Below are 26,166 nucleotides of genomic sequence, written 5' to 3'. Positions count from 1 at the left end.
GGGGTGAGCTCTAATACCTGTTGATTTTGCATATCTCTCGTAGGACTGCTATCCAGAAGGGTTGGATTTTAGGGCATCCCCACCACATGTGGAAGTATGTGCCTGTGGAGGTACAACCTCTCCAACATCTTGGTGAGGTCCCTGGGCATATCAGTGCCAGTTTCTGTGGTGTTAAGTACCACCTGTAAGTGAGTTTCAGAGTGAGTCCCCTTCTTTTGGCTGACATTAAAGGGAGGTTTAGACCACATTCTAGCCCATTGGGTGGTGTTAGTTTCGTAGCCTCTGTCATGCTTCCATTGTTCTTTGATTGCATCAAGGGGGTTTGTGGGGTTTGGGAACAGTATTCTGTATATTATGGATACCATCCCTTTGCCGTGTCCCTCTTTTCCGTGTCAGGAAAAGGTTTTCGAAGGTGGTCAAGGGCCTAGTGGCTGCTGATTTTACTGCTGGATTGTTTAAGAAGGCATGTAGTTGATTGTGTGTTAGCAAACTAGTCCTCTAATTTGTCTTGTATTTCTTGTGTTGGTATGGGTTTGTTGTTTTTGTAGAAGAGTTTAAGGAGTTTTTTGGCTCCTATTTGTAGTGTGGTGAGAGGGTTGTAATGTCTTGTTATAATTTACCAATTTTTGACTTTGGTTTTTTAAGGGATGCCCTCTCCTTTATGCAGGCTCCTCTGGTGACTGCTTTCATTGTGTCCTAGAGGAGGGGGGTTGTTATGTCATCCATGTCGTTGTCCTTTAAGTAGTTTTGGAGAGTTTTCAAGAGACTCTCTCTAGCTAGTTGGTTTGTGGCAGAGCAGTTCTTTTGCAGACATTTCTGGTTTTGCAGGCTTTCTGCAGGCTCCAAAGACATGGAAGTCTGGTGCAGCCTCCTCCCTGACTGTGATTTCACTGCGCGTTGGTCACCTCGGCTTCTCTGAGATTAAATTTACATATTTTCTACCTTGATATAGATTTTTTTTTGGTCAGTGTTTTAGACCTCTACACTATTCATTTAAAGCAGCATAATACCACTTTAAGAAGCCGTGTACCACTTTAAAAAGTACCATATTGGCCTGAATATAAGCCACATGTTTTTCCAAATTCTGACAGTGAAAAGTTAAAGTGTGTCTTATATTTGCGACCTTCCCTTTCCCCCGACGGCTCCAGGGAGGCTTGGGAACAGTGGGGGACTGTGTTGTATAACTTTCTTTCTTTCTTTCTATTTTTTTAATACATTGTAAGATTCTCTCTCCTGCCAACCTAGCAGTTCGAAAGCACGTCAAAGTGCAAGTAGATAAATAGGTACTGCTCTGGCGGGAAGGTAAACGGCATTTCCGTGTGCTGCTCTGGTTTGCCAGAAGCGGTTTAGTCATGCTGGCCACATGACCCGGAAGCTGTACGCCGGCTCCCTCAGCCAATAAAGCGAGATGAGCGCCACAACCCCAGAGTCGTCTGTGACTGGATCTAATGGTCAGGGGTCCCTTTACCTTTAAGATTCTATCAAAAAATGAATAAAACGTAGTTTTAAACAAATCATTCCAACCGAACACTAGCTATGGCCAGCTTATTTAAAATATAGGATCTATGTTTGTTTGTTTGCTTGCTTGTTTGTTTTTTGATGTTTTCTTTTTGTATTTGTTGTTTGGAAAATTAATAAAAATTTTGAAGAAAAAAAAAAGAGCCTTGCTGGATCCGGCCAATGGCCCATCTAGTCCAGTATCCTTTTATCCTAGAAGCCAAATATCCCAAAGAACCTAGAAATCTAGATAGACTGCCTCTGGACCTGTAGGTTCCATAAGAAACCTGCTGGATCAGGCCAAAAGGGACCCATCTATTCCAGCATCCCTTTTCCACAGTGGCCAACCCCAAATGCCTGAGGGAATGTTCATTGGAAGTGTGATGTCCTGCTGAACCAGTTCATATCTGTTGGGTTTAATATGCTCCCTGGGGAATGTGTTGGGATTGAAGACAAATATCATTTCATTTGTTGCCATGAACTGCCTTCATCCTCTCCCCCTGCTGTTACCCTTTTAGCAAGCTTTTTCCTCCTAGCTGGCTACTTCCTTCATGGCATGTTCTGTGAAAGGGTCACCGCCTTTCCTGATCTCTTTCTCTTCTTTGCGTTACAGTATGGTGACTATGACCCAAACCTGCACAAGCCGGGCTTCCTGGCTCCAGAGGAGCTTTTACCAAAGAGAGTAAGTTTCCTTTTTTTAAAAAAAGACCACCACCACCACCAACAACAGCAGCCAGAGTAGGCTGGTGGAGTTGGGCAGGTAGGGGGGCAGACTGGGATTTCAGGACCTGGGACAGTTCTGAAATAGCCACTTGCTGCAACAAGAACTTGATCTTTTAGTGTGGTAGCACCTACACGCTGGAACTCTTTGCCTATTGACGCCAGGAAAGTGCCTTCACTGTACTCTTTCTAGCGCCTGCAAAATATTGATTTATGTTTTGATCCGCTGTTAGTTTATTGCCGGAATTATTTTTAAATAGTTGCTTTTATAATTTTATTGTTTTATACTCTTTGTACACTGCAGACAGGGTCTGTCCCTAGTCCCAATGTGGCTTTAGAGCTCAGAGGTTAATAGCCGACATGATTTTCTCACTGCTTCAGCTGCAGGAGAAATATCAAGAGCAGAGACTTCTCTTGTACATCACCTTCATAGTCCTGACGAAGACACTCATCTTTAACCAGGCCTTTGATTGATTGATTGATTGATTGATTGATTGATTGACATTCAGTGCCTTTTAAAATGTGTTCGGGTGGGATTATTGGGTTGTCCTTGTTTTTATTTTATGTCTTTTGTGTTTTTATATTGTGATTTTATTCTGTGAACCGTCCTGAGACTTGCTGGTATAGGGCGGTATACAATTATTATTATTATTATTATTATTATTATTATTATTATTATTATAAAAAAGATGGGGATTTGGGGGCTCCTGAGAAGACCAGCTTTGGGATTTGGAGAAGGGAACAGCTTCACTTATTTCCTTTTCCTTTCCAGGTCCTCCGCCAATATCAGATGACACCTGACATGTGGGAAGAGAGGATTACAGCCTGGTACGCTGGGCACCGGGGCATAGCCAGGTACTGGGGCACCTGTGTCTGAGGCCATAGCATGGGGCAGGAGGAGGCAGCTGAGCGGCTGATGCGTCTTCACTGTCCTATCAAACGTTGCTGGAGCAACTGAGAAGTGAGGCTGCTTCTTAGGTGCTTCTTTTTCATACTAGAATGCAAGGGCAGGAATAAACAACATCAAGTAGGTGGAGCGATGAAGATAAATTTTACCTTTCTTACAGCAGGCTGGTTTCCACATGCCTTTTCATATTGTTTTGCTGCAGCTTGTAAGTTGTTTCGATTGGTGCCAATGGAAAAGCAGAATAGAAATCCTACAAAATAATTAAATGTTGCTCACTAGTGTGTTGCAGGGGGTTGGGCTGGACGACTCTTTGGGTCCATTTCGACTGTAAAATTCTATGTTTCTCTATTGTCCTCTTCTCTTAGGTATGAAGCTGAGATGAACTATCTTAAAATTGCACAAGACTTGGAGATGTATGGGGTCAATTATTTTCCTATAGCTGTAAGTGTCTATGTTGTTGTGGTTTTTAAATGCAGCTATATTTTTCTGGATGCATGAAGTTTGCTCCTTTAAAATTGGCAGCAGGGAATGGGGGGCTGGGGGGAGAAGGTGGCTTAGTCTCCTATAGAGAAAGTCAGGGCAGAGCAGCAGTGGATTTGAGTGGATTTGAGCTGGGAGAGGCTTAACCCCATCCCCTCTGTATCTCAGGGTCCAGCTAGGACCATCCTGTCCTGTCCCCTTTATAAAGATCTGAGGAATGAGATCATTACCCCACTCCTACTTACCATCCCAGGCCGCCCATCTGAGGCCACATTGTGCTTTCTTTTATCAGATCAAAATGATCAGACAACAGCAAAGGTTGCTAGGTTTATCGAGGGTGCAATGAGATTAAGGGCCACTATCTGAACGATAATCTTGGCCATTTGATTGCCCTTTTTACCCATTGCTGTCTTTTTTATCTGTATAGATTTTATTTGTATGTATTGCTTGTTTTATGTTGCTATGGCCGTTGGCTAATACGAATAAAGTTTATCTTATCTTATCTAGGACCATCAGACGGTTAGGAAGTGTATAGATGACATCTTTAGAGTAAATTGCCAGTATGAGCCCTCCAAATTGGATCAGGGCCCTAGAGTGGGAGAAATAGGGGTCCTTTCACCCTTGGCCTTCTGCTGTGGTGCCAATCCAAATCAAGCTTCCTGTGACTGCTTTGTGCATTTTTTTTGCATGGGGGCGGGGGAAGGCTCCCACTGGAAACACAAATAGCAGGCCTACGTGCGTCCATCCAGATCTGGATTGCAGCAAGGGGGCAAAGCATTGGAGTGTCTCCTGCTGGAAACCAGTGCCCCATGTGGCTAGTTGCACAACTGCAGCTTCTTAGGGGAGAAGACCTGCTGGGACAGGCCAATGGCTGACCTAGTCTAGCATCCTGTTCTGACAGGGACTATCCAGATGCCTTAATGGGAAACCAGCAAGCAGATTAAAAGCACAAGAGCACTCCCCTCCCCATGTTGTTTCCGGCAACTGGTATTCAGAAGCATTGCTTCCTCCAACTGTGGAGGCAGAGCAGAGCCATCGTGGCTAACAGTCATCGAGAGCCCTTTCCTCTTTGAATTTGCCCAGTCGTCTTTTCAAGTCATCCAAGTTGGCAGCCATCACTGCCTCCTGTGGGAGGGAGTTCCATAGTTTAACTTTGCACTGCATGAAGTAACCCTTCCTTTTATCTGCCCTGAATCTTCCAACATTCAGCTTTGATGAGAGCCAGTGTGGTGTAGTGGTTAAGAGTGGTGGACTCGTAATCTGGTGAACCGGGTTCGCTTCCCTGCTCCTCCACATGCAGCTGCTGGGTGACCTTGGGCTAGTCACACTTCTCTGAAGTCTCTCAGCCTCATTCACCTCACAGAGTGTTTGTTGGGGGGGAGGAAGGGAAAGGAGATTGTGAGCCGCTTTGAGACTCCTTTGGGTAGTGATAAAGCGGGATATCAATTCCAAACTCTTCTTCTTCTTCTTCTTCTTCTTCTTCTTCTTCTTCTTCTTCTTCTTCTTCTTCTTCTTTGCTGGATGTCCCCGGGAGAAAATATTCTCTGTGTACACTCTCTCCATACCATACATACATATTTTGTCATGACACCTCTTATTTGCCTTTTCCCTAAACTTAAAAAGTCCCAAACACTTCCAGAATGACTCCACCTAGGCTGACCTTTGGCTCCCATTGGGTAGGAAGGAGCTTGTAAGGGATGGCTTTGCCGCTGAGCCTTGCTTGAACCACCAGGTCTACCTGATCTCTGGTGTGACTTGTGTTCCATCATGCTCTTTTGTACTGAATCTTGGTTTCCCTGTGATCTGCTCTGATCTAGATGCTTCTTCAGTTCTGACTCCCAGTTCTAGGCTCCTGATTCACTCCCATGGCCCAGCCCTAATCTGGATGGAATCCCCAGCAATTTCTTTGAAGAAGCCACTTGTGTGATTGCTAATTTTGTGTGTGGTGCCTCACTTAGTTTGCTATCTGGGTTCAGGCTCCAGCAGCCAACTTTCAGCCTCCTACCTGGCCCATTCTCAGGCTGTGTCTGAGAATTGATGCCTGAGAATCAGTCAAGCCTTGGCTAAAGAGATTTTTTTCTTCACTCTGGACATTTGCCTCCAACATCTGTTCCTGCAGCAAAAGAAGAATTGTACAGACTTTCTGCTTGGCGTCGATGCCAAAGGGATCCATGTCTACAGCATCAACAACCGCTTCTCTCCAAACAAATCTTTTGAATGGAGCAGCATCAGGAACATTTCCTACAGCGAGAAAGAGGTAGGTAGGTGTGTCTTATTAAGGGGTGGCAGAACTGGAGGCCAGGTTTTGCCTTTATGCTCTGGCTCCACTTCTGTCTATGAAATTCATTTAATTTTCCACTTTTCCACAAGAACTTAACCGACAGCTGAGAAGGTATGGCAACTGAAAGAAGGATCTTGGCTATGGGGATATGCACTTCAGGATAGTCTAGAGCAGTGTTTTCCCAACTTTTTCCAGCCACTGTCCCCTTGGTTCCATAAACTCATTCTCAGAGCCCCCTACCCTATCCTATGAAAAAGCATCATTCAGAAAAGTGGTTTGCATGACCCACTAAGGAAGGTAATAACACAATAAAGTTCAGCAAATAATATAGCATGAAAAAATATTTTTACGCTTTCTGACTGATGTAAAAATTGTGTGATTCAATTGAATATTGGATATAGATAAAGATTTTGTTCTAACTCTCGCAATAGTAATTGCATTTAACCTTTTAGGTAGAATGCATTAGGCTTGATTTTTGGGGGCATTTTGTGGCTCTCATATGCTGCATTCCATCTCTCCTTATTTGACCACAGAGAGGCACAAATGAAATGGTCACTCAGGAGGTTTGGCTATGCCTGTTTTGAGTTAGCACCGGGTTGTTGATCTCCCCTTGAAGCTCTTTGACATGTTTTGGGAACAGGGAATTAAGACAGGAGATTGAAATTTCAATAGCTCCTACTGAAGGCACGGCTGTCAAGGTAACAGAGGTTAAAGTGTGAAAGCTGAGAGCAAATGCTTTGGGGCACCCCAGAGTAATTATGGGGGAGCAGATATCAGTATGGAGCTATACGTGTTTTACATCCCATGACTTGCAACCTTTCCTGATGTAGGGAGAACAATGTTTTAAAGTTTATAACTCTTTGTGTGCTATGTATAAAAGTTTTCTTCTAACGTGCCTCATGGCAGTCTTTCTATCTAGAAGTTCTGCTGAGCAGCTGGTTTGCAGGGCTGGCCTATAATTTTAGGCAGTGCTTTTTTCTAAAAAACTGTTTAGGGGTACTCTCGTTTTGACTCAAGAAAACCACCATTTTATAGTTCAAATTGGGGGAAATAAATACAGTAAATGGACAAAAGTACAAAGGTTAACAAAATGTTTAGGGGTATGCACTGGTTTTAGGGATATTTTTGCAATAGTTTTAATAAACCAGGTCCCTACAGCAGGCATAGGCAAACTCGGCCCTCCAGATGTTTTGGGACTACAACTCCCATCATCCCTACCTAACAGGACCAGCGGTCAGGGATGATGGGAGTTGTAGTCCCAAAACATCTGGAGGGCTGAATTTGCCTATGCCTGCCCTATAGGATGCTGAGATTGTTGTTAGTCTCTTGGTCTCATGTTTTATTTTAAAAGGTGTTCCCTCACCTGTGTAATGAACCGGTGGTGTAGAAGTAAATTCTTATCACATGACTAACAAAGACGTAAGGGTGAAGGAATTTTATAGCATGAAATATTTATATATAACTACTCACCAAACATGTGCAAACCTTCACCTACCACAGACGCATGGCAACAAAAAAATTAAGAAAACCAGTAGCTATTATTACCAATAATTAGCTATCTTGTGGCTTGTGAAAACTCAGCATCATCAGTACAAACGAATGTGACCAATGGAAATAGCTTGGAAAGTAGTAAGAAAAGTAAAACTTCAAATACGAAGCAAGGGAAGTGTTTCGTTCTGGTGAATCATAAATAAGCGATCAGTGTGTTCAGAGGGGCTCATCTTCAGCCCCCTCTTGTCTCTTAGTGCCCCCAGGTAACCCCACTGAGCCGCCGGGGGCAGTACCCCCCACTTTGGGAATTACTGGTCTCGCACTATGGTAAATGCTGTGTGGACCCTCTTTTTATTATTCCACTTGCATCTAATTATGGGAAAGCAGCGCTTCAGTCATATAAAGGCTTTGCATGTGAATGAAGTGACGAAGATCACCTGTATATCCTTTTGCTCTCTCTCTCTCTCTAGCTCACAATAAAGCCCATTGACAAGAAGGCTGAAGTCTTTAAGTTCTTCTCCTCACAGCCAAAAGTCAACAAACAGGTGAGGGTTTCCTTTTGGCTGTCTCCTTCAGGGTGGTTCCCTCTGTAAGAGTGGCAGAAGCTGGTCTCTTGGTGTCTATAGAAGGATGGGGTGGACAGAGATAAATTCAGGCTCACCAGGGAAGTCATGAGTTTAGAATTGGTTTGTAAGCATGTGGTCACATATGCCTCTGTCTCGCTGTCTCATCAGGATCCTTTAGTTCAGTGGTTCACAACCTTTTTTTGGCCATGCTCTACCTAGGTAAAGGTAAAGGGACCCCTGACCATTAGGTCCAGGCGTGACCGACTCTGGGGTTGCGGCGCTCATCTCGCTTTATTGGCCAAGGGAGCCGGCGTACAGCTTCTGGGTCATTTGGCCAGCATGACTAAGCCGCTTCTGGAGAACCAGAGCAGCACACGGAAACGCCGTTTACCTTCCCGCCGGAGCGGTACCTATTTATCTACTTGTACTCTGAGGTGCTTTCGAGCTGCTAGGTTGGCAGGAGCAGGGACCGAGCAACGGGAGTTCATCCTGTCGCAGGGATTCGAACTGCCGACCTTCTGATCGGCAAGTCCTAGGCTCTGTGGTTTAACCCACAGCGCCACCCGCGTCCCATGCCCTACCTAAGCATCTCTAAAAACCTGACACCCCCCCCATTGACATATAAATCTTATTATTTAAAATGTGTACACCTATTCATGTGGAGGAAGCCTAAAAGGTCATTTACTGTTAATAACTCATTCTCAAATTGCACCCCCCCCTTAAAAATCAAATTGCTCCCCCTGTGTGCCCCACGTTGGGAACCACGGCTTTAGTCAGAGTTTAGGGCAATAGGAACTACATGCATATTGAGGTCTAATGGGCTTGCCATCACCTCTGAGCCCTGCCTGTGCAATTCCCTGGGGCATCAGGATGATGGCTGTTGGAAACCCAATAAATGTGGAATTAAATGGATCTCTAGTTAGGGTTGCCATATTTCAAAAAGTGAAAATATGGGCACAAAAGTTGTTGAGGTTTTCACCCAGACACTGTTTCCGATGACCGAATCCCAGCTATGCCCAGGAAATTACGAACGTATGGCAACCCTAGTTTAGCTCAACTGAGCTTCCAAGCACCTCTGAATGGCGGGGCTGTAGAACCACCAACAGGGTAATGTGTGCCATTAGGGTTGGGTCTCACAGGGGAAGTGAAAACTGTCAAACCAGTTTCTTCTTCACGCAGTGCATAGTTAAACTATGGAACTCCCTCCCACAGGAGGCAATGATGGCCACCAGCCTAGACGGCTTTAAAAGATTAGACAAATTCATGGAAGAGAGGTCTATTGATGGGTACTAGCCATGATAGCTATGTTCTGGCTCTACAGTCAAAGGCAGCCATGCTTCTGAATACCAGTTGTTGGAAACCACAGGAGGGAAGAATGCTCTTGTGCTCAAATCCTGCTTCTAGGCTTCCCACAGTGGGCATCTGGTTGGTCCCTGTGAGAACAGGCTGCTGGAGTAGATGGGCCCTTGGCCTGATCCAGCAGACTCTTCTGATGCTTTATGTTATATTCTTCTGGGCTTGCTGAGCTGGGTAACGTCAGGACCACAGCCAGCTCCCAGTGGGCCTTGCGAGCCGAGCGCTTGGGAGACATTGTCTCAGCAGAGTGTTGAGGCCACCTGGAGCCTGGAGCAAGCTGGGAAAGCCTGTCCTGTAACCGGAACAGCACTTCCTCGGAGGAGCTGGCTCTGCTGTCTTGAAGGGCCCTTGTCTGCAAGGAAGCCCTGGCTTTCATGATGTGGGAGGGATGGTGATGTTAGTGGAGACTCATCCTCTGACTGAGGAAGGCAGGAAGGCAACCTCTTCAGACCAGAATAGGAGGTGCTAAGGTTCGCCCACTGAATGGGGCAGCCTGTATTTTCCTCATGTGGGGTGTGGTTCAGGGATCACAACATGGGGGGGTGGGGAGTCAGTTGCATTGGCACCCTGCTTGTGAGCTTCCCAGATGTATCTCCAGCTGGCCATTGTGAAAATCAGGATGCTGGCTGAGGTCGGATCCAGCGAGGGTTATACTTGCCTTCCTTTCCCGCAGATCATGCAGCTGTTCATCGGAAACCACGACTTGTTTATGAGGAGGAGGCGAGTGGACCCCATTGAGATCCAGCAAATGAAAGCGCAAGCTCGGGAGGAGAAAGCAAGGAAGAAGGTGAGCTTTTGGGGGAACATCTGCTTCAAACGTTGTCACAAAGCTTCTACGCACTGCCTCTTTGTGGAGATCTTTCCTGGGCTGGAAAGCTCATTGGTTGACCGTGAGAAGGTCACACCCTCTACCCACCCCTTCTCTCTCTCTCTCTCTTTCTCTCTCTGTTTTGCCTACCTCACAGGGTGGTTGGGAGGGTAAAATGAGCAGGTGGGAACCATGCGGGCCATCTTGGTTGGAAGAATACTGGAACAGAAAAACTGAAAGAAGTCAAATATGGCAACCACCTTTTGTGGACTTATTTGCAAGGAGGCTTTCATGATATATTAAAGTTCATAGCATGGAATCCATTCTGTAGTGTTTGGTAGGGGAGAGGCAAGATTAAGATGGGCATTGTAGCTGTTGGCTCAGGGGGCTGCACAGTGTTCCTGCGAAGCGGCTCTGCTCATGGTCAGCCTTGCCTATTTCCCCAGATGGAGCACCAGCGCCTGGCCAGGGAGAAGCAGCTGCGGGAGGAGGCTGAGCGGGCAAAGGAGGAGTTGGAGCGACGCCTTTTTGAGGTGGAAGACAAGGCCCGGCAAGCCAATGAGGCTTTGGTGAGCATTGCCATGGCAATGGGGCCTAGGGTTGCCATATTTCAAGAAGTAAAAATCTGGACAATTGGTGGCTCAACGTAAGTTGTTGAGCTTTTTTCGGGCGATTGCCATGAGCTATTGACCTTTGGGGGGGTGAGCAGGTGATCGTTGTCCACTGTCTACCACCACTTATTCCCCCAATCGCCATGCCGATTGCCCAACAGGCAGAGGAGCAGCTACGGGCACTTAGCGGGCTCTGGCAGCTCCAGTCCCGGTGTGACTCCCAAATGCTGCCACTGTCCAGGTCTCTCGTCATCATTGAGTGCATTTTATCTTTTCAATACAAAATCCCTCTTCAGCGCCGTTCGGAGGCAGCGGCAGAGCTGTTGGCTGAGAAGGCCCAGATCGCTGAGGAGGAGGCCAAGCTCCTGGCCCAGAATGCCGCCGAGGCTGAACAGGAGCGTCATCGCTTGGAGATGGCCGCCTTGAAAACCAAGGAAGAGAAGCTTCTGATGGAGCACAAAATGCGGGAGGCAGAACTGATTGCCATGAAGCTGGTGAAAGAATCGGACCGAAGGTGATGAGGCCTGGGGCGGGATGCTCAGTGGGCTTTGGGGCTTCTGGGGCTGGCTGGACGCTGCTTAGGATGGCCTCCAACACGTTTTTCTGTCTTTGGAGGGCATTTCCTTGAGTCCTTCTTTCAGATTTGATCAGGTTTGTTTGTGATGGCCCCTTGAAAAGTACATAGAGAGGAAGGAGGAAGTTGGAAGAGTGGCACTCTTTCCCACTTCCTCTTTCAGCTCAATGTCTTTCTCAGGATTAATCCAGCTGACCCAGCCTGCTTTTTTAAAATGAATAGTGCTAATTCTCACCTCCCAGACTAATATATGGATTGGAATGTCATTATCCTTTGGATTTTGCACTTCTTTGAATTTTGCAACTCTCTTCCTGGCTCCAAGAAATGTACCAAAATGCATTAAAAACACATGTTTTTCAATAAAATACATCTAGAAAGGCATACATTCAGATAAAATATGTACTTAAATAACTTAGTGATAAAATCTGTATTTTGATATTATTATTATTTCATACAAATTATGCACCACTTAGTCAGCTGACAGAATCATGAATATTTATCAATAAAAGCATTGAAAATTAGGTAAGGCCTGTGGCAATTTCCAGTGCATCAGTTTAGCATTATGGGGTTGCTTGAGCACTGATGGTGGTGGTTCTTGGTCGGCAGGGCTAAGGAAGCTGAACATCTGAAACAGGACCTGCAGGAAGCCAGAAATGCAGAAGAAAAAGCCAGGCAGAAACTCCAGGATGTTGGCAAGCTCAATCCTCCTCCTGTAAGTTTTGCTCCTGGTAGGGAAGTGTGGGGTTGGCTAAGGTGCCTGCAATGGCTTTTATTGCCCCCCTGGGCAGGTTCCCAAGATTTTGCGTTCTTTTTTTTTAACATTTCCTTTATTACCATTATTAACAATGCAAAAGTTTGGGAGCAGGGTATTACTTCATACCATATACAAAGCAAACAAGCAATAAATAATAAGAGAAAGAAATGGCTGCGCACCATCTAAATTGAGACATCCATATTTCCTGAGCTGGTGAAGACATTTGAAGGCAGCCCTATATAGGGAAGTTTTTAATGTTTGATGTTTTATTGAGTTTTTATATTTTGCTGGAAGCCACTAGTAAATCATCATCATCATCATCATCATCATCATCATCATCATCATCATCTAAGTCTGAAGCAGAGGAAATACAATCCCACCAGATGACATAAAAGCATTCTGGATCCTCCATCCTCCCCCTGGAAACATGCAGTTTATGTGCAGTTCTTTCCACAATAGTCACAAGTTCTTATACTACACAGAAAAATGCAGATTTTTTTCAACGTCTTTCCTTGCTGGGCTATTGAAATGCTAGCTGCAGCTAGCACCCATGTCAAAATCTCAGTGTTCTCATTTTTAAAAAGTAATTCTGTAGCCATATTAGCAAAATATGCAGGTAGCCCTCTAAGCAATTTTTATGAAATGAGCCAACCTGGCTGCTCCCTCTTATCAGTGTTTATAGCCAATGTATGTGCAAGAAGTTAACTTGTTCGGACAGCAGGCAAAAGGCCAGTTCTGCAGATCAAAGTGGCTGAGGTGCCTTGTATGTTCCTAAGCCAGTCTCTGTCCATCCAGCGGGTCTTAAAGCCCCTTTGCAGGCCAGAACTGGAGCCTGTCCCTGGACTTGGCACCAGGTTCCAGGCACAAGTGCCACAGATGGGGCATTATGAGTCTGAATCAGAATTTCCATCACCCAAGACTGTCTTTCCTAGAAGATGTTCTGTGCCCACTCGGTGTATTTTTATTTATTGCATTTATATCTCAACTTTTTTGCAAAGAAGCTCAAGGCGGGGTCCATGGTTCTACCTCCTCCTCATTTAATCCCCACCACAACCCTGTGAGGTAGGTTAGGCTGAGAGACTGTGACTGGACCAAGGTCACCCAGTGAACTTCATGGCTGAGTGGGGACCTGAGCTCTGGTCTCCCAGGTCCTAGTCGAATGCCATAACCACTACTGTCCCCTTAAAAACTGTTCTGTCTAAAAGCCTTCCGGGTTTCAGATGATGTTTCAAACCCTTCCTCTCTGTTTTGTCACCAGAATGCTGCCAAGGGCACCCAGCCCTCCTCCGCTGATGCCAGGGATGCCTGCCCTGATAAAGTAGCCATAAAACTGGATTTAAGGGACATTGACTTGAAGAGGCTTTCCTTGGAGATAGAGCGAGAGAGGTAGGAACTGAAAATAATTATAATAAATAATAATAAATTTTACTTATACCCTGCCCTCCCCGGCCAGAGCCAGGCTCAGGGTGGCTAACGCGAATAACATTTCAGTAAAAACATAGTAAGAAAAAAAAAATTAAAATACAGGTTAAAATGCAGCCTCATTTTAAAAGTCAAAACCATAAGGGGAGGGAAACATAAGGGTCAGACTGAGTCCAAACCAAAGGCCAGGCGGAACAGATCTGTCTTGCAGGCCCTGTGGAAAGATGTCAAGTCCCGCAGGGCCCTAGTCTCTTGTGACAGAGCATTCCACCAAGTTGGGGCCAGTACTGAAAAGGCCCTGGCCCTAGTTGAGACCAACCTAACCACCTTGTGGCTTGGGACCTCCAAAATGTTGTCATTAAGGTCCTCCGCGGGGCATACCAGGAGAGGTGGTCCCGTAGGTACGTGGGTCCTAGGCCGCATAGAGCTTTAAAGGTCAAAACCAGCACCTTACACCTGACCCTGTACTCCACCGGGAGCCAGTGCAGTTGGTAAAGCACTGGATGAATGTGATCCTGCAGCAAGGACCCCATAAGGAGCCTCGCCGTGGCATTCTGCACCTGCTGGAGTTTCTGGGTCAGCTTCAAGGGCAGCAGGCGAGGTTTTCTGAGCTCCCAATCAAGATGCTGCCACCAGAAGCAGAAGCACTCTGCATCAGCTCAACCAGGCCAAAGGGGTCCCAAAGGAAAGCTTGTGAGCATCACCTGAATGCAACAGTAGCACTCTCCCCACTTGTGATTCCCAGCAACTGGTACTCGAAGACATACTGCCTCCAACAGGGGCGGGAGAACACAGCCATTGTGTCTAGTTGCCTTGGATAGCAATATCCCCTCCATGAACTTGTCTACCCACCTGTTTGAAGCTGTCAGAATTGGTGGCTGTCACTACATCTTGCGGCAGAGAATCCCCTAGTTTCACAATGCTCTTTGTCAAGGAGTCCCATCTTTTGTTTGCCCTGAAGCTTCTGACATTCAGCTTAACTGACTGCCCTGTATTTTATTAGAATCCATTCCGGAAGTCCATTTGACTTCCGAAATGTTCAACTTCCAAAGAGCGGCTTCTGATTGGCTGCAGTAAGCTCCTGCAGCCAATCAGAAGCTGCGGAAGCCCTGTTGAACGTTCGGCTTCCAAAACACTCAAGTCTGGTTTTCGATTGTTTGGGAGCTGGAATGTTAGACTCCCAAGGCGTTTGGGAGCCGAGATACAACAATTAGTATTAATTGCAGGGGTTGGACTAGATTACCATTGGGGTCCCTTCCAACTTTATGATTTTAAGAGTGGGAGTGCACTTTCTCCAGACTTTTGTCCTCCCCTTTTACTTACCAAATATTGTCAACCAAACAGACAGATGCAGGCAGTCCTAAACTTTTTGTGTTTTTCTATTCCCCTCCACCACCACTCAGATTAGATTACCTGGATAAGAGCAGGAAGTTTGAGGATCGGCTGAAAGAACTCAAGTCCGAAATCCACGCCCTGAAAGTCGAAGAGAGACACGCAGGCTTCCTCTCGCACTGGAGCGAAGTCCTTGGGTCGCTGGGCCGTTCCTCGGGGAAGATGTGCAAGGTTGGACTGCAGCCAAGCGTTTTATTTCCCAGATTTCTCTAATGTATACGGAAAGGCTTGTGCTGGAAGAGACAAGAGGTCTCTTGGGCCTGGTGCTTGGCAGTCGCCAGTGGTGATGGTGGTGAGCTGCCTGCAGCGAGCAGGATGTCAGGCAAAAACAGGAACAGCTCAGGCATCCTTAATTTCCAGAGGGGTAGCCTGTTGCAGCAAAATCAAGAAGAGTCTTGCGGCACCTTAACAAATTGTGTCTTGTGGACTAGAGTCCACTTTGTGCATCTTATAAAGCAGGGGTGTCCAACTTTCAAGAGACTACGATCTACTCCCACTATAAAACAACTGGCAGTGATCTACCTGTCAAAGTTGCTGATCCTTTTTTTAGGGGATGATGACCCAAAGTTGTTGAGCTTTTTAAATATATTTTTGGAATGGGGGGCCATTGGGGGATCACAATCACTGGATCGCAATCACCCCGCGATCAATCACTAGATTGCAATAAACCTGTTGGATACCCCTGTTATAAAGTGTCGTTCATGATGTGGACATGGTTCTAAGAGATAGGATTGTGTGTGAGAGAAAGCAGTAAAACCAGGAAGGAATGAAATGCAAGATTATTTATTATTATTATTATTTATTACCTGCCCTTCACCCTAAGGTCCCAGGGCAGGCTACAGCATTAAAACACAGCATTAAAAACAAATTTAAAAATATAATTAAATTGTATGCAAAATATAGCACAGTAACTTGTTACCACAAGGCTGGGAAACCTCTGGTCTGTGGGCCAATCTTGGCACATGAAGGGGTCCAGCCCACGAAGGTTAGCCCCGCTCCCCAAGCCATGCTCACCAGTCCGCCAGCTGGAATCACTGGGAAGGTGGAAGAATCCAGCTCTGAGCTGGTAATGTAGCAGGGACAGTGAGTGCTATTATCTGCATTTTTCTTGAGCTGCTGCTAAGTGAGCCCCCAGGGACAGTTTGGTGGTAGCTTATGGGGCTTAATCCCAGAATTTGTTTGCACTGGGGCCCAAATCGCCTGCACTTCCCCTGCTCTTTTTAACCATTTTAAAAGCTTTGCTTTTGGAGTGACTGGGATGCACTGCAGAGAGCAGCGCCTGAGACCTTGCTGCATACTGCCTTAAGATGCTCAGAGTCAATTTGTGCCAAGTATCTTTTACGTATCTAGTAATGTCAGCTGCATTTATACTGAGAACTAATATTGCAGCCTCTTCTCTGTGGCACTTAGTGCTTTTGAGGGTGGTATTCCAGGGAAAGACACCAACCTGGTCCCTAGCAGGACCTGGCTGAGACCTAACCATGGACTCCTTGAATATGGGGGAAGAAGTTAAAGGGACAAGTCCATAGCTCACTGGTAGAGCATCAGCTTTGCATGCAGAAGATCCCAGGTTTAATCCCCATTGTCTCTAGGTATGGATGGGAATTCACTTGTCTGAAACCCTGGAGAGCCATTGCCAGTCTGTGTAGACAATGCAGAGCTAGATGGGCCAAAGGTCTTATACTCAGTATAAGGCAGATTCCTGGGTTCCTGTTTGTGCTTCCCTACTCTTTGAACACAGGAAGCTGCCATACAGAGTGAGATACTTGGTCCATCCAGCTCTGTAGCATCTACATTGACTGGCAGAAACTTTCCAGGGTTTGAGCCTGCTTGTGAAGGAGCTGAGCATCTCTTTTGTAGAAAATGGAGTGCTTGGTGCCTTCACAGAACTACAGCTCCTTGAAGTCTTTTTTTGAGCAGGGAGACATGAGGATCAGACAGACTAAAATGGTTCAAAATGGATGCAGTATAGATGCACCCTGATTTTAGCAGGATGTTAATGGCCAATGTGTGTGTTGTTTTTCTAAGACTCCTTTGTGGATGAACCCCTTTGAAGTGGACTTGTTGGACAGCCTGCAGCAGCCTTTTGTGCCATGCCCGTTCAACATGACCAACGGCTCTCTGCCCAGAACGCCAGCAGAAAAACCCTCTTTTGAGACAGATGCCCTGGCTGCCAGTAATGTGGGCACAGGAATAAGGAAGCACATTAAGGTAACTGAGCTTGGCGACCTTCTACACTTCCTGGTTCAAATTGTGTCTTTTTTGCCAGCTGCTCTCTTGGGCTGCTTATGTGCTATTTTGACCTCACACAAAACCTGGTGCATAGAATCAGGGTGCAAATTCCCATGGAGTGTGACACTATTTCCAATGAAAGCTTTTGGGCAGGTGCTGCTGAGTGCTCATGTGTCAGGCTTGAAGATCATGGCTCACCCTTTTGTGTGGTTCCAGCACATGGGCACTCAGGTATATTGCCTCTGAACACTTACTGTGGCTCTTGTGGTTAACAGCCATTGATAGGCCTGTCCTCTATGGATTTGGCTAATCCAGGGATGGAAAACTTGTTGGTTTCATGAGATCAACTGTAGGGAACCTTTGGCACTCCAGATGTTGCTGAACCACAACTCCCATCTTCCCTGGCAATTGGCCACACTTGTAATTCGTAGATGTAGTTCAGCAACATCTGGATGGCCAAAGGCTTCCCACGCTTGCTGTAGATGTTGCTGGCCTTCAGCTCCCTTCATCCTTAAGCACTGGCCATGCCACCTGAAGAGTGATGGGAGTTTGAGTTCAACAACATCCAGAGGTCCCCAGATTCTCCATCCCTCATCCATTCCTTCCTTAAAGCCATCCAGTGGCTATCTCTGTGTACATAACATTACCTGCGGCTTTCAAAAATGTTTCTATGTCTTTTCAGTTCCAAATCCTGTCCTACACCTGCTTTTTCAAGCTGAAATAACTTTATTTTCTATCTCCACTCAGGTACAACAACACAAAACAGACGTGATCTATATCTGAAGCACCTTAAGGCGACTGTCTGCAGCTTGGTCAACATTTGTTTTGAGGAAGTCTAAAGGCTACTCTCAGATCCTAGAAAGACTGTTGTAGAAACCTGCCACATCTGTGTCCTACTTTGGTTCCCAGGATGTGTTTCTTGCATTCAAAAGCAGATCTGGTGATACTGGATTCTACCAGAGGTGGGTAGGGCTCCCCACACCTCAGGTATCAACCTGAAGGTATAATAAAACTTCATGTATTTAGTGGTGACTCAGCATTTCAATAGGTACACTTACACACAGTTCTATAATAATTAAGGTATGGCCCCAATTTGGCTAAAGTTAGTTGCGACTAAATCAGCAATTAAGCTTACTTGAAAATAAGTCCCACTGAACATAGTGGGACTTACCTTCTAAGAACTGAAAGCTGTTCGTTGTGACCAGCTCCGTGTTCCACTGAAAAGCAATGGGGCTGTAATCAGAACTTAACTGAATCAGGTCCTGTGCATTTAGGAATCTGTGTGGATGGTTATGTTCACAAGTATTGTGATGAATGTAGAGAATTCTGCAGCTATTATTAATGCCATTAAAAGAAAAATTAAAAGATGACAAAGGGCTTTGAATTAAGAGACAAAACTTGAAGCGGTTTAACTAAAAGCGGTTTAAAACGACTATGCCATATGCATTCCCAAGCTGATGTGGGCTTTAACGCATGTTTTAGAAATCTTTCTTGGAATGGGAGTTGTAGCCCCTATCATAGAGGGGACCAGATTGTGAGAAGGCTGATCCTATGCGTGCCCACTTAGAGGTAACTCCCATTCTTTTCAGTGGGGCTTACTTGGGAGTAAGCATCTAGGATTATAGAAACACACCAAGACCTGTCCTTGAGTAAACATGCACAGTGAACTTAGTTAGAATCTGCGTATCAGCCACTGAGTCAAGGGTTAGGGTTTGTAAACAGTCACAAAGGAAGAGGCTTGAAACAAAAGACGGAAGAAGAGGAATTAGCAGAAAGCTAATTTTAATGTCAGTATCCAGTATGAAGATTCTGCATTTTATATTTTGTAAAGGCCAAAATAACACAAGTCTCTCATCAGAAGCTCCCCTCTGCACTCACAAACAATGCAACGTGGAGGAACCAGTTCTCTTTCTAGCCAGCGTCTGCCCCCCCCTCCAAAAGCTGGGGAGCTGTGTCTGTGTTCCTTAAGAGCAGGCAGGGATGGAGAAACTGCAGCCCTTCAGAGGTTGCTGGACAACTCTCTGCATCTTTGACCTTACTTGGCAATAATGGCTGAGGCTCACGGGGACCAAGAAGCACAGCATCATCATATGGAGGGCCACAGGTGTTCCCTATTCAGCAGCACCCATAAGAGGGATGGGGGACGGATGACATCAGGGTGACTCTTCCCTATTTCACGCATAAAACATAGTTTCATGGCATCTCACCAGTGCAACATTAGAAGGAAAATACAATGTCTTGCCTTATAAAGTTCTCTTTCTTAGTGTCTAGTATCTGAGGTTAAAGGTGCAGCAGCTACCAAAGAGGTGCCTGCAAATAGTCTGCATTTCGTTCTCTGCAGAGCGCTAGAGAACGACATGAACTCAGGCAGGAAATGCTTTTTTGGGGGGGGGGGAAAGAATCTGACTGTAACCCCAAAGTTATCTACAGGAAATTAAGGGCCTCCTGGCATTTTCTACTTGGCACCTGAATTGTCTTCACCTGTGTGGTCTATTCGCCAAACCATCAATTGGTACAATGAATGGAAAGAACTCAAGGGAAGGGTAGAGAGTCACTGGAGCCCAGGCTGGGCCTTTTGCTAGATCAAGAGGCTGATCTATGAAATAAATACTGATTTCTATATTTTAAGTTATTGTAAATATAATTTTCTTTTTTCCAAAATAAATTATCTGAACAATTATTTCTGGAGCTTGGCTTTTCTGTGTCTGGTCAGTGCTTTGATGGGTCCCTCAACATGAACAATGACTCTGCAGCCACTAAAAGCATATGGTGGTGCTGCTGGAACTCAAAACCAGCTGCAGAAGGCTGGGCACACAGATCTTCCTCCTGGCCCAGCAACCCACAAGCTGGTTCCATGGCACACACACAGAAGACCGCGTTCAACGTTCTCTTGTCACTGCCCTTCACAGCAGGCAACGAAAAGGCAACTGGGAAGGGGGGCTGCATACTAAGGCTGTGGCAGGATCAGGCCTGCCAATGCTTGCTTTTCCATTTATTTATTTTTAGTGGCTATGGTCAGTTTCTTCTCTGACAAGTGGCCATCCCAGCCCACAGCCTGCTGCAGTTCTTCAGTCTTTAAGGAAAGACGTTTTGGCATTTTGTGGACCCTTGACCCCCTGCAACTAAGCACTCAAAGAACGAGGAAATAGTCCCAGCAGAACCAACCCGACTAGGGAGGGCTTCCCACCTTTCGACTCAAATGAGAAGGTTCTTATTCTCCAAGTTGCCTTCAAATGCAACCACTCACCAAGGTTGGGGTGGGATTAACACCCAAAGAAAAGCTCAAACAAGAATTGGGAAAATAGCAAAGGTCAACCCACAAACAGGCGACGTGAGGGAGCCTTTAATACAGTTCTTGCTGGGGTTGGGGTGGGATTGGTCGGCGGCTACTCCAGGCGCTCATCCCCTTCTTCCACATCTTTCAGGCTGAGCACTTCAAGGGTCCCTTTGCCTTTAGTCTCACACCGGATCAACTCGTCAATCTCCCGGAAGCAGCCTGGATCCACAAGGCACACCTGTAACATTGGCATTTGTATCAGACCGGACAGGTTGCGTCTCATGGAGAAATGCTCAGCTGGGTCAGATCCAGGTGGCTTCACCTAGACCTCCATCCTGCGTCTGACAGCAGCCAGCCAGATGCCTCCAAGAAGCCCACAAAAAAGGCAAGAGGCCCATTCTGGCTGTTCCGTTCTGCCCAAGCAGCGGCCTCTGAGCCGGAGCTTCCATTCAGTCACCTGCAGAGTCGTCCTCAAATGTGTTTCAAAGGGAATTAAAGTCATCTAAGCCACTAGCCATCCATCACCCACATTTAGCAGCTGTGGATTTCACACAGTATGAAGGACTAGATGGGGCTGATGGGAATTGTAGTCCAACAACACCCGAAGGGCAGGCACCAGGTGAGGGGATACACCAGTAGTGACTGCGGCACCCAATGATGCCTTCTGCTCTGCCACCACAGTTGAAGGCAGCAATGCTTCTGAACGCCAGTTGCTGGAAACCGCAGGAGACGAAAATGCTCTTGGGCTCCAATCCTGCTTGCTGGTATCTCACAGGCACCTGGCTGGCCACTGTGAGAATGGGATGCACCATAGGCTTGATCCAGCAGGGCTCTTCTAACACTTATTTGCTAAAAAATATTCACAACCATTCATAGTATGGCCTATGGATGCAATCTTATACTGATTTACCCAGCAGAAGGCCCTACTGAATCCACTGGGCCCCCTCACAAGCCAAGATGCAAATGGCTAGGCTGTAAAGGTGACACCCCATCTCTATGGCTCCTTGCATGTGATCAGGGATCCTAGAGGAATCACCTCCCCTCCCCCTCCAGAAAATGTCTCTTTGACTTACAATTTCCAGCTGCTCGTCAAAATCCTCACTCTCGATTACTTTGATCAGGGGCTTCAGCTTCTCTTTCAGCCTCTTCCCCTCTTTCCGGGGGAGGACAAAGCGGAGACGCATGTGCGCCCGCTCAATCTGCATAGTCTCCTTCAGCTGCTTGATTACCTCCAAGGCCTGTGGGGAAAATCAAGAGGCTTACTTGTCCAACTGAGGGACAGTGGGCTCTGACACTTCAAAAGCAAGGCCTTCGCACTTTACAAGCCACACAGAATACAGTCATACCTTGTGTTGCGTTAGGTTCACGTTGCGTCTTTTTGGCTTGTGAACGTGGCAAACCTGGAAGTGTATACTTCTGGGTTTCGCAGTGCGCACACACGCAGAAGTGTTCTGCGTGCTTTGCACATGCGCAGAAGTGCTCTATTGCGCTCCTTGCTTGGACAGAAGTGCTGCCCTAGTTACGGACTTTTTGGGGTGCGAATGGCACCCCGGAACGTATTGTGTCCGCAACTAGAGGTACCACTGTACAAAATACACAGCAGAGATCACACATCCTATAGCAATCTGATCTGAAGCCAATAAACCATAATTAAAAACATGACTTTAAAATAAATAACTTATATCAAGTAAAGAAACATTCAGTAATCCATTTAGAATGTAACCTTATACAATAAAATTCTCTCTCAAAATAGTGGCAAATAATTATTAAACAGAAATTCATTCTGAACAATTACAATGAATTGTTACTAGTCTGTAATGAATAAAAATAACAGCAAAGTTATGATATGTAAAATTCCATGATATATAAAATTACAAAATGCACTGGTTCCCTGCTCCACGTCCAATATCTCTTCCTTATGCTGCCCTAACTCACACCTGGCAACTGCAGCTCTCCTCTGCCCCTTTTCTCTTCCCAACAAACCTGATACAGAGAGACTGGCTGGCCTAGCAGGGAACTGAACCTGGATGTCCTGAGTCCTAGTTCAAAACTTAACCACTTAACCACTGTCTCTAGTTAAGCTCCGTTAACTGTGACAACTGTTTGGACCCCCAGGAAGAGTAGAAGGTAAATCACCTCCAGTAGGCTTCCTTCCCCAGCTCAGAAGCAGCAAGAGAGAGATCACCGCACTGTTCCTAATTAACAAAGGAAGCTGCTTTATACAAATTCAACCTTTGGTCTACAATGACTGGCAGTGGCTCTCCAGGGCTTCAGGCAGGAGAACTTTCCAACCCTACCTGGAGAAGTTGGAGCAGGAATATGGGTAGCTGTCCCCCAAAAGGCTAAAATAAAATCCTCTTAAATAAAAATAAAACTGATTCAGGAGCTTAGCATGGCACACCACTAGAGATAAGATGGTCTCCTGTGGGAGTCACTTACCTGCTGCTTAGTGCTTTTTCCAGGTTTGACTGAGTAGTGAATATCCTTCATAGCTCTTTCAATCAGGATGACTGTGTACGGCCTCTTTGTTTCTGGGTTCACGCATTTCTCTGCCACAATGGTTGCAATGTCACGAAACATCTGCTCCAGCTGCGTGTGCCGCTCTTTATCTGACACTTGCAGCTCTCCCTTGGCCAGAATCTGAAAGCCAAGAGAAGTTTTGTGTTTGGATGCTGCCTTTTTCTGATTCAAAGGATGCAAAAATCTGGTCCAGTCTTCTGAAATTTTCAGGTACAGCTAGACAGGTTACCCCAGGCAGCAAGCCCTGGAAAAATGACTAGCTTGAATTTTTCGAGGAAATTGTAAGTTTGTATTATGGTAGTGGTGGGGGTACTTCTAGCCTATGGGCCTAATTTGGCCCACCAGTTCTCCCCATTTAGTCCATGAGGCCATTTCAGCCCTATACCTGCCACATATGATGTCAAATGTGGAACAGGTACATGTACAGATGGGGCCTGGCTGGCTGAAAGGGGGGTTGCTGATGCCGCCAATTATGTGATTGTCAGGTCTTGCAAAACACAATGCCTCTTCCCACACAATTTGACTTCAAACCAAGTTGCTTGACATCACCACTATCAAACTTGGCCTGACTGTTTTGCGTACTCATTGTGGCATTAAAGGATGACCCAAAGGCATTTTAACAAGAGAAAGAGAGGGGAGGCTGTCTGCCTGCCAACAGACACCTTGGGAGCCTACCATCTTGCAGATTTCTGTCTGGTCTTCCGTGCCAAAGGCTTTGACCAGCTCTTCCTTCTTTGCCACTTGGCCCTTGGAGACATTCACAAAGACGGTGTGCGTCTGCAGGACTTCATCAAGGTCCTTTTCCCTAAGAAATATTTTTTTTTAATGAGTAAAGCCCATTCTGGAATAATCGCACGAGGACTGGATGCAAATACTAAGAACATTATGGTCAGTCATTTGCCAGCACTTTAAGGTGGCAACAACTACAAAACTGCCTAAGAACCTAAGAGGAACTCTGCTGGATGAGGCCAAAGGCATGAGATCAGCATCCTGATCTCATCAGATGCCCTAATGGAAAGCAGGACCTGAGTGCAACAGCAGTGCTCTCCCCACTTGTGATCCCCAGCAACTGGTTCTCAGAGGCATACTGCCTCCAACAGTGGAGGCAAAACATAGCCTTTGTGGCTAGTAGTCCCTGGCTATCTTATCCTCCATGAGTTTGTCCAACCCTCATTTAAAGCCCTCCAAGTTGGTGATCATCACTGCATCTTATTATTTATTTATTACATTTATATCCCACCTGTCTTTCCAAGGAGCTCATGTACATAGTTCTCCCCTTCTCCTTTTTATCCTCACAATAACCCTGTGAGGTGGGTTAGGCTGAGAGACCGTCACTGGCTCCCACAGCTTCATGGCTGAATGGGGATTTGAACTCTGGTCTCCCATGTCCTTGTCCAATACTCCAACCACTACACTACACTACACTTGCGGATATGAATTCCAGTTTTAACCATAGCAAGATTAGGCATTTGCATATTAGGCTTGCTTCGACAGCACTGGCTGTTGTTACTTTAATTAATAAACTGTATGTTGTTTTAAACTCTTTTTAATATTGAGCTTTAATGCTGTTAACCTGCCCTGGAACCTTGGGTAATGAACGATCAATATAACAATACATACCATCGAAAAACTATGTGGGTAAGCAGGCACAGGAATTTAGCCCTGCACTCTGTGCATGCTCAGAAACCCTGTTTTAACCATTAGGTCAACAAAACTCTGGGAGGCTGTTTATCTGTCAACCTCAATCTCTTCGTTTCCGGCCCATGCCCCGCCCCCGCTTCCGGTCAACTTACGTGCCGCTCCGCCAGCCCATGACCTTGTTCCGGTAGCAGGCGATCTCGAAGCGCTTCCCTGCCCTCTTGACGCGCACCACGGCCACATTAGTCAGGCGGATCTGGTTGGTGGGTGTGAAGATCGACATGATGGCGACGGAGATGAGCCCGCAGTTGCTGTCAGAAGCAATGGCCGCTCTACGCCTGCGCACCAACCGCTCTCCCCTCCTAGCTCCGCCCACGGACGCCAACCAGGGCCAATGAACAAGCCTTTTCCTCCTCCGCCTTATTGTGGCGAAGGTAGCGTCGGAGCTCGCGAGAGACGAGAGCGCCTGGTGTGGGTGCTTTCCGATTTCCGTCCGGGTGGGAAATTAAACCCCATGATGACTTGTTCCGGCGCACCCTTCCTAGATGAGTTTACCTGAGAGTTACCTGGCCCCCTGAAACCAAAGAGCGTACTTCCCAGCTGATGTTGTTTCCTATTCCCCCCCTTTAAAAAACCCAAAACATTTATTAACTTTACAAACCGGGACTCGAGGTGGCTTACACAAAGTAAAACAACGCAGATAAAATACCCAATGTTAAAACATATAAAACGTAATCCTTTAAAAGCAATTAAAACAATTAAAAAGAAATCTATTCAAACCAAAATTTAACCGATTTAGGGTTGTTGTTGTTGTTGTTGTTTTTGCTGAGACTCCCGGTCATAACATGCCCCAATGAAATTAATTATGTGCTGACAGAATGATGTGCGAGAGACCAGGGTTCAAATCCCCACTTGGCCATAAAGCTCACTGGGTGACCTTGGGCCAGTCACTCACTGCCTCCCAGTCTATCCTCCCTCACAGGGTTGTTGTGGGAATTAACTGAGGAGGGGGAGAACCATGGCCGACAATGAGCACCTTGGAGAAAAAGACAGGATATAAATATAATACATAATAACAATAAAATACACTTAATACTGATACAGAAGAGGGAATTCAGGAGGTGTGGATATGAAAATGTCAACAAGACCAGCTTTTCATCATCATACATACTTAGCAGATTCGATGTGATTTTAATTTCTGAGTTTCATGATTTGGCAAGTTCACCCTCCTCCCAATGGCCTTTTTACACGAGTGAAATAATCAGAATTCTGACACAGGACCATAGATTCCGCCAGAAATCATAGACTTCTGGTTGTTTTGCTGTGATTGTTTTACATGTTTTACATTGACACGGAATTTCTCTGCTCCCTCCAAGCTCCGTCTTTAGTTAAAACAAGACATCTTCTGGAAAATTGTACAGTATTGAGTGTTTTGCTTTCTCATTCAGAAAAATGAAAACAAATTCCTTGTCAGGGATACTATCAGGGGAGTTTATGCTTTTATTGTCGTTAAATCGCTTTGAGTTGTTTCCTGGGAAGCGATTCGTAAATAAAGTACAGTACAGTAAATAATAAAATTGGGTGGGGGAGGAGGAGGAGGGTATTGCAAAATTAGCCGCCCAAATCCTGGACATGATTTA

The 26,166-nt window shown here is 45.9% G+C and overlaps 2 protein-coding genes and 1 long non-coding RNA gene across 5 annotated transcripts in view; 1 reads left to right on the top strand and 2 right to left on the bottom strand.

Moving 5' to 3' along the window:
• The window catches only part of LOC310750304 (merlin-like), a 28,885-nt gene extending 9,114 nt beyond the window's left edge, over positions 1 to 19,771 (top strand). Inside the window, exons 6-18 of one of the 3 annotated variants that reach the window (XM_083588187.1) lie at positions 2,111 to 2,179; positions 2,990 to 3,072; positions 3,490 to 3,565; positions 5,724 to 5,861; positions 7,847 to 7,921; positions 9,972 to 10,085; positions 10,553 to 10,675; positions 11,014 to 11,231; positions 11,898 to 12,003; positions 13,304 to 13,431; positions 14,871 to 15,030; positions 16,888 to 17,070; positions 17,839 to 19,771. In XM_083588187.1, the coding sequence (XP_083444313.1) occupies positions 2,111 to 2,179; positions 2,990 to 3,072; positions 3,490 to 3,565; positions 5,724 to 5,861; positions 7,847 to 7,921; positions 9,972 to 10,085; positions 10,553 to 10,675; positions 11,014 to 11,231; positions 11,898 to 12,003; positions 13,304 to 13,431; positions 14,871 to 15,030; positions 16,888 to 17,070; positions 17,839 to 17,874 (1,509 nt within the window). In that variant the 3' untranslated portion in view covers positions 17,875 to 19,771. Of the gene's footprint in view, positions 1 to 2,110; positions 2,180 to 2,989; positions 3,073 to 3,489; positions 3,566 to 5,723; positions 5,862 to 7,846; positions 7,922 to 9,971; positions 10,086 to 10,552; positions 10,676 to 11,013; positions 11,232 to 11,897; positions 12,004 to 13,303; positions 13,432 to 14,870; positions 15,031 to 16,887 lie in introns of all 3 variants that reach the window. The other 2 variants (XM_083588186.1, XM_083588185.1) reach the window with 2 other exon arrangements.
• On the bottom strand, positions 2,771 to 8,555 carry LOC310750332. The gene is made up of 3 exons (XR_014542057.1): positions 8,524 to 8,555; positions 7,814 to 8,157; positions 2,771 to 3,374 (listed from the first exon to the last, which is right to left on the bottom strand). It is a non-coding gene; the product is annotated as an uncharacterized lncRNA (long non-coding RNA).
• On the bottom strand, positions 18,859 to 26,087 carry SBDS (SBDS ribosome maturation factor). Its single transcript, XM_083588211.1, has 5 exons — positions 24,682 to 26,087; positions 23,564 to 23,693; positions 22,808 to 23,008; positions 21,442 to 21,606; positions 18,859 to 20,606 (listed from the first exon to the last, which is right to left on the bottom strand). The coding sequence occupies exons 1-5, from the start codon at positions 24,807 to 24,809 to the stop codon at positions 20,478 to 20,480; spliced, it is 753 nt and encodes a 250-aa protein (XP_083444337.1). The 5' UTR covers positions 24,810 to 26,087; the 3' UTR covers positions 18,859 to 20,477.
• Positions 26,088 to 26,166: the final 79 nt, after the last annotated feature.

This window comes from Podarcis filfolensis (assembly GCF_964270895.1).
Source record: "Podarcis filfolensis genome assembly, chromosome: 15".
NCBI lineage: Eukaryota > Metazoa > Chordata > Lepidosauria > Squamata > Lacertidae > Podarcis > Podarcis filfolensis.
This window is presented reverse-complemented; position numbering and strand designations above follow the sequence as displayed.

Bases quoted from the DNA above. Each gene is read 5' to 3' on its own strand.
- SBDS (XM_083588211.1), bottom strand. From the start codon at position 24,809: ATGTCGATCTTCACACCCACCAACCAGATCCGCCTGACTAATGTGGCC. The intron at 23,009-23,563 runs GTAGGCTCCCAA...CTTGGCTTTCAG, and splicing joins AGACAGAAATCTGCAAGATG to ATTCTGGCCAAGGGAGAGCT. The intron at 20,607-21,441 runs GTAAGTCAAAGA...CCAATGTTACAG, and splicing joins TTGACGAGCAGCTGGAAATT to GTGTGCCTTGTGGATCCAGG.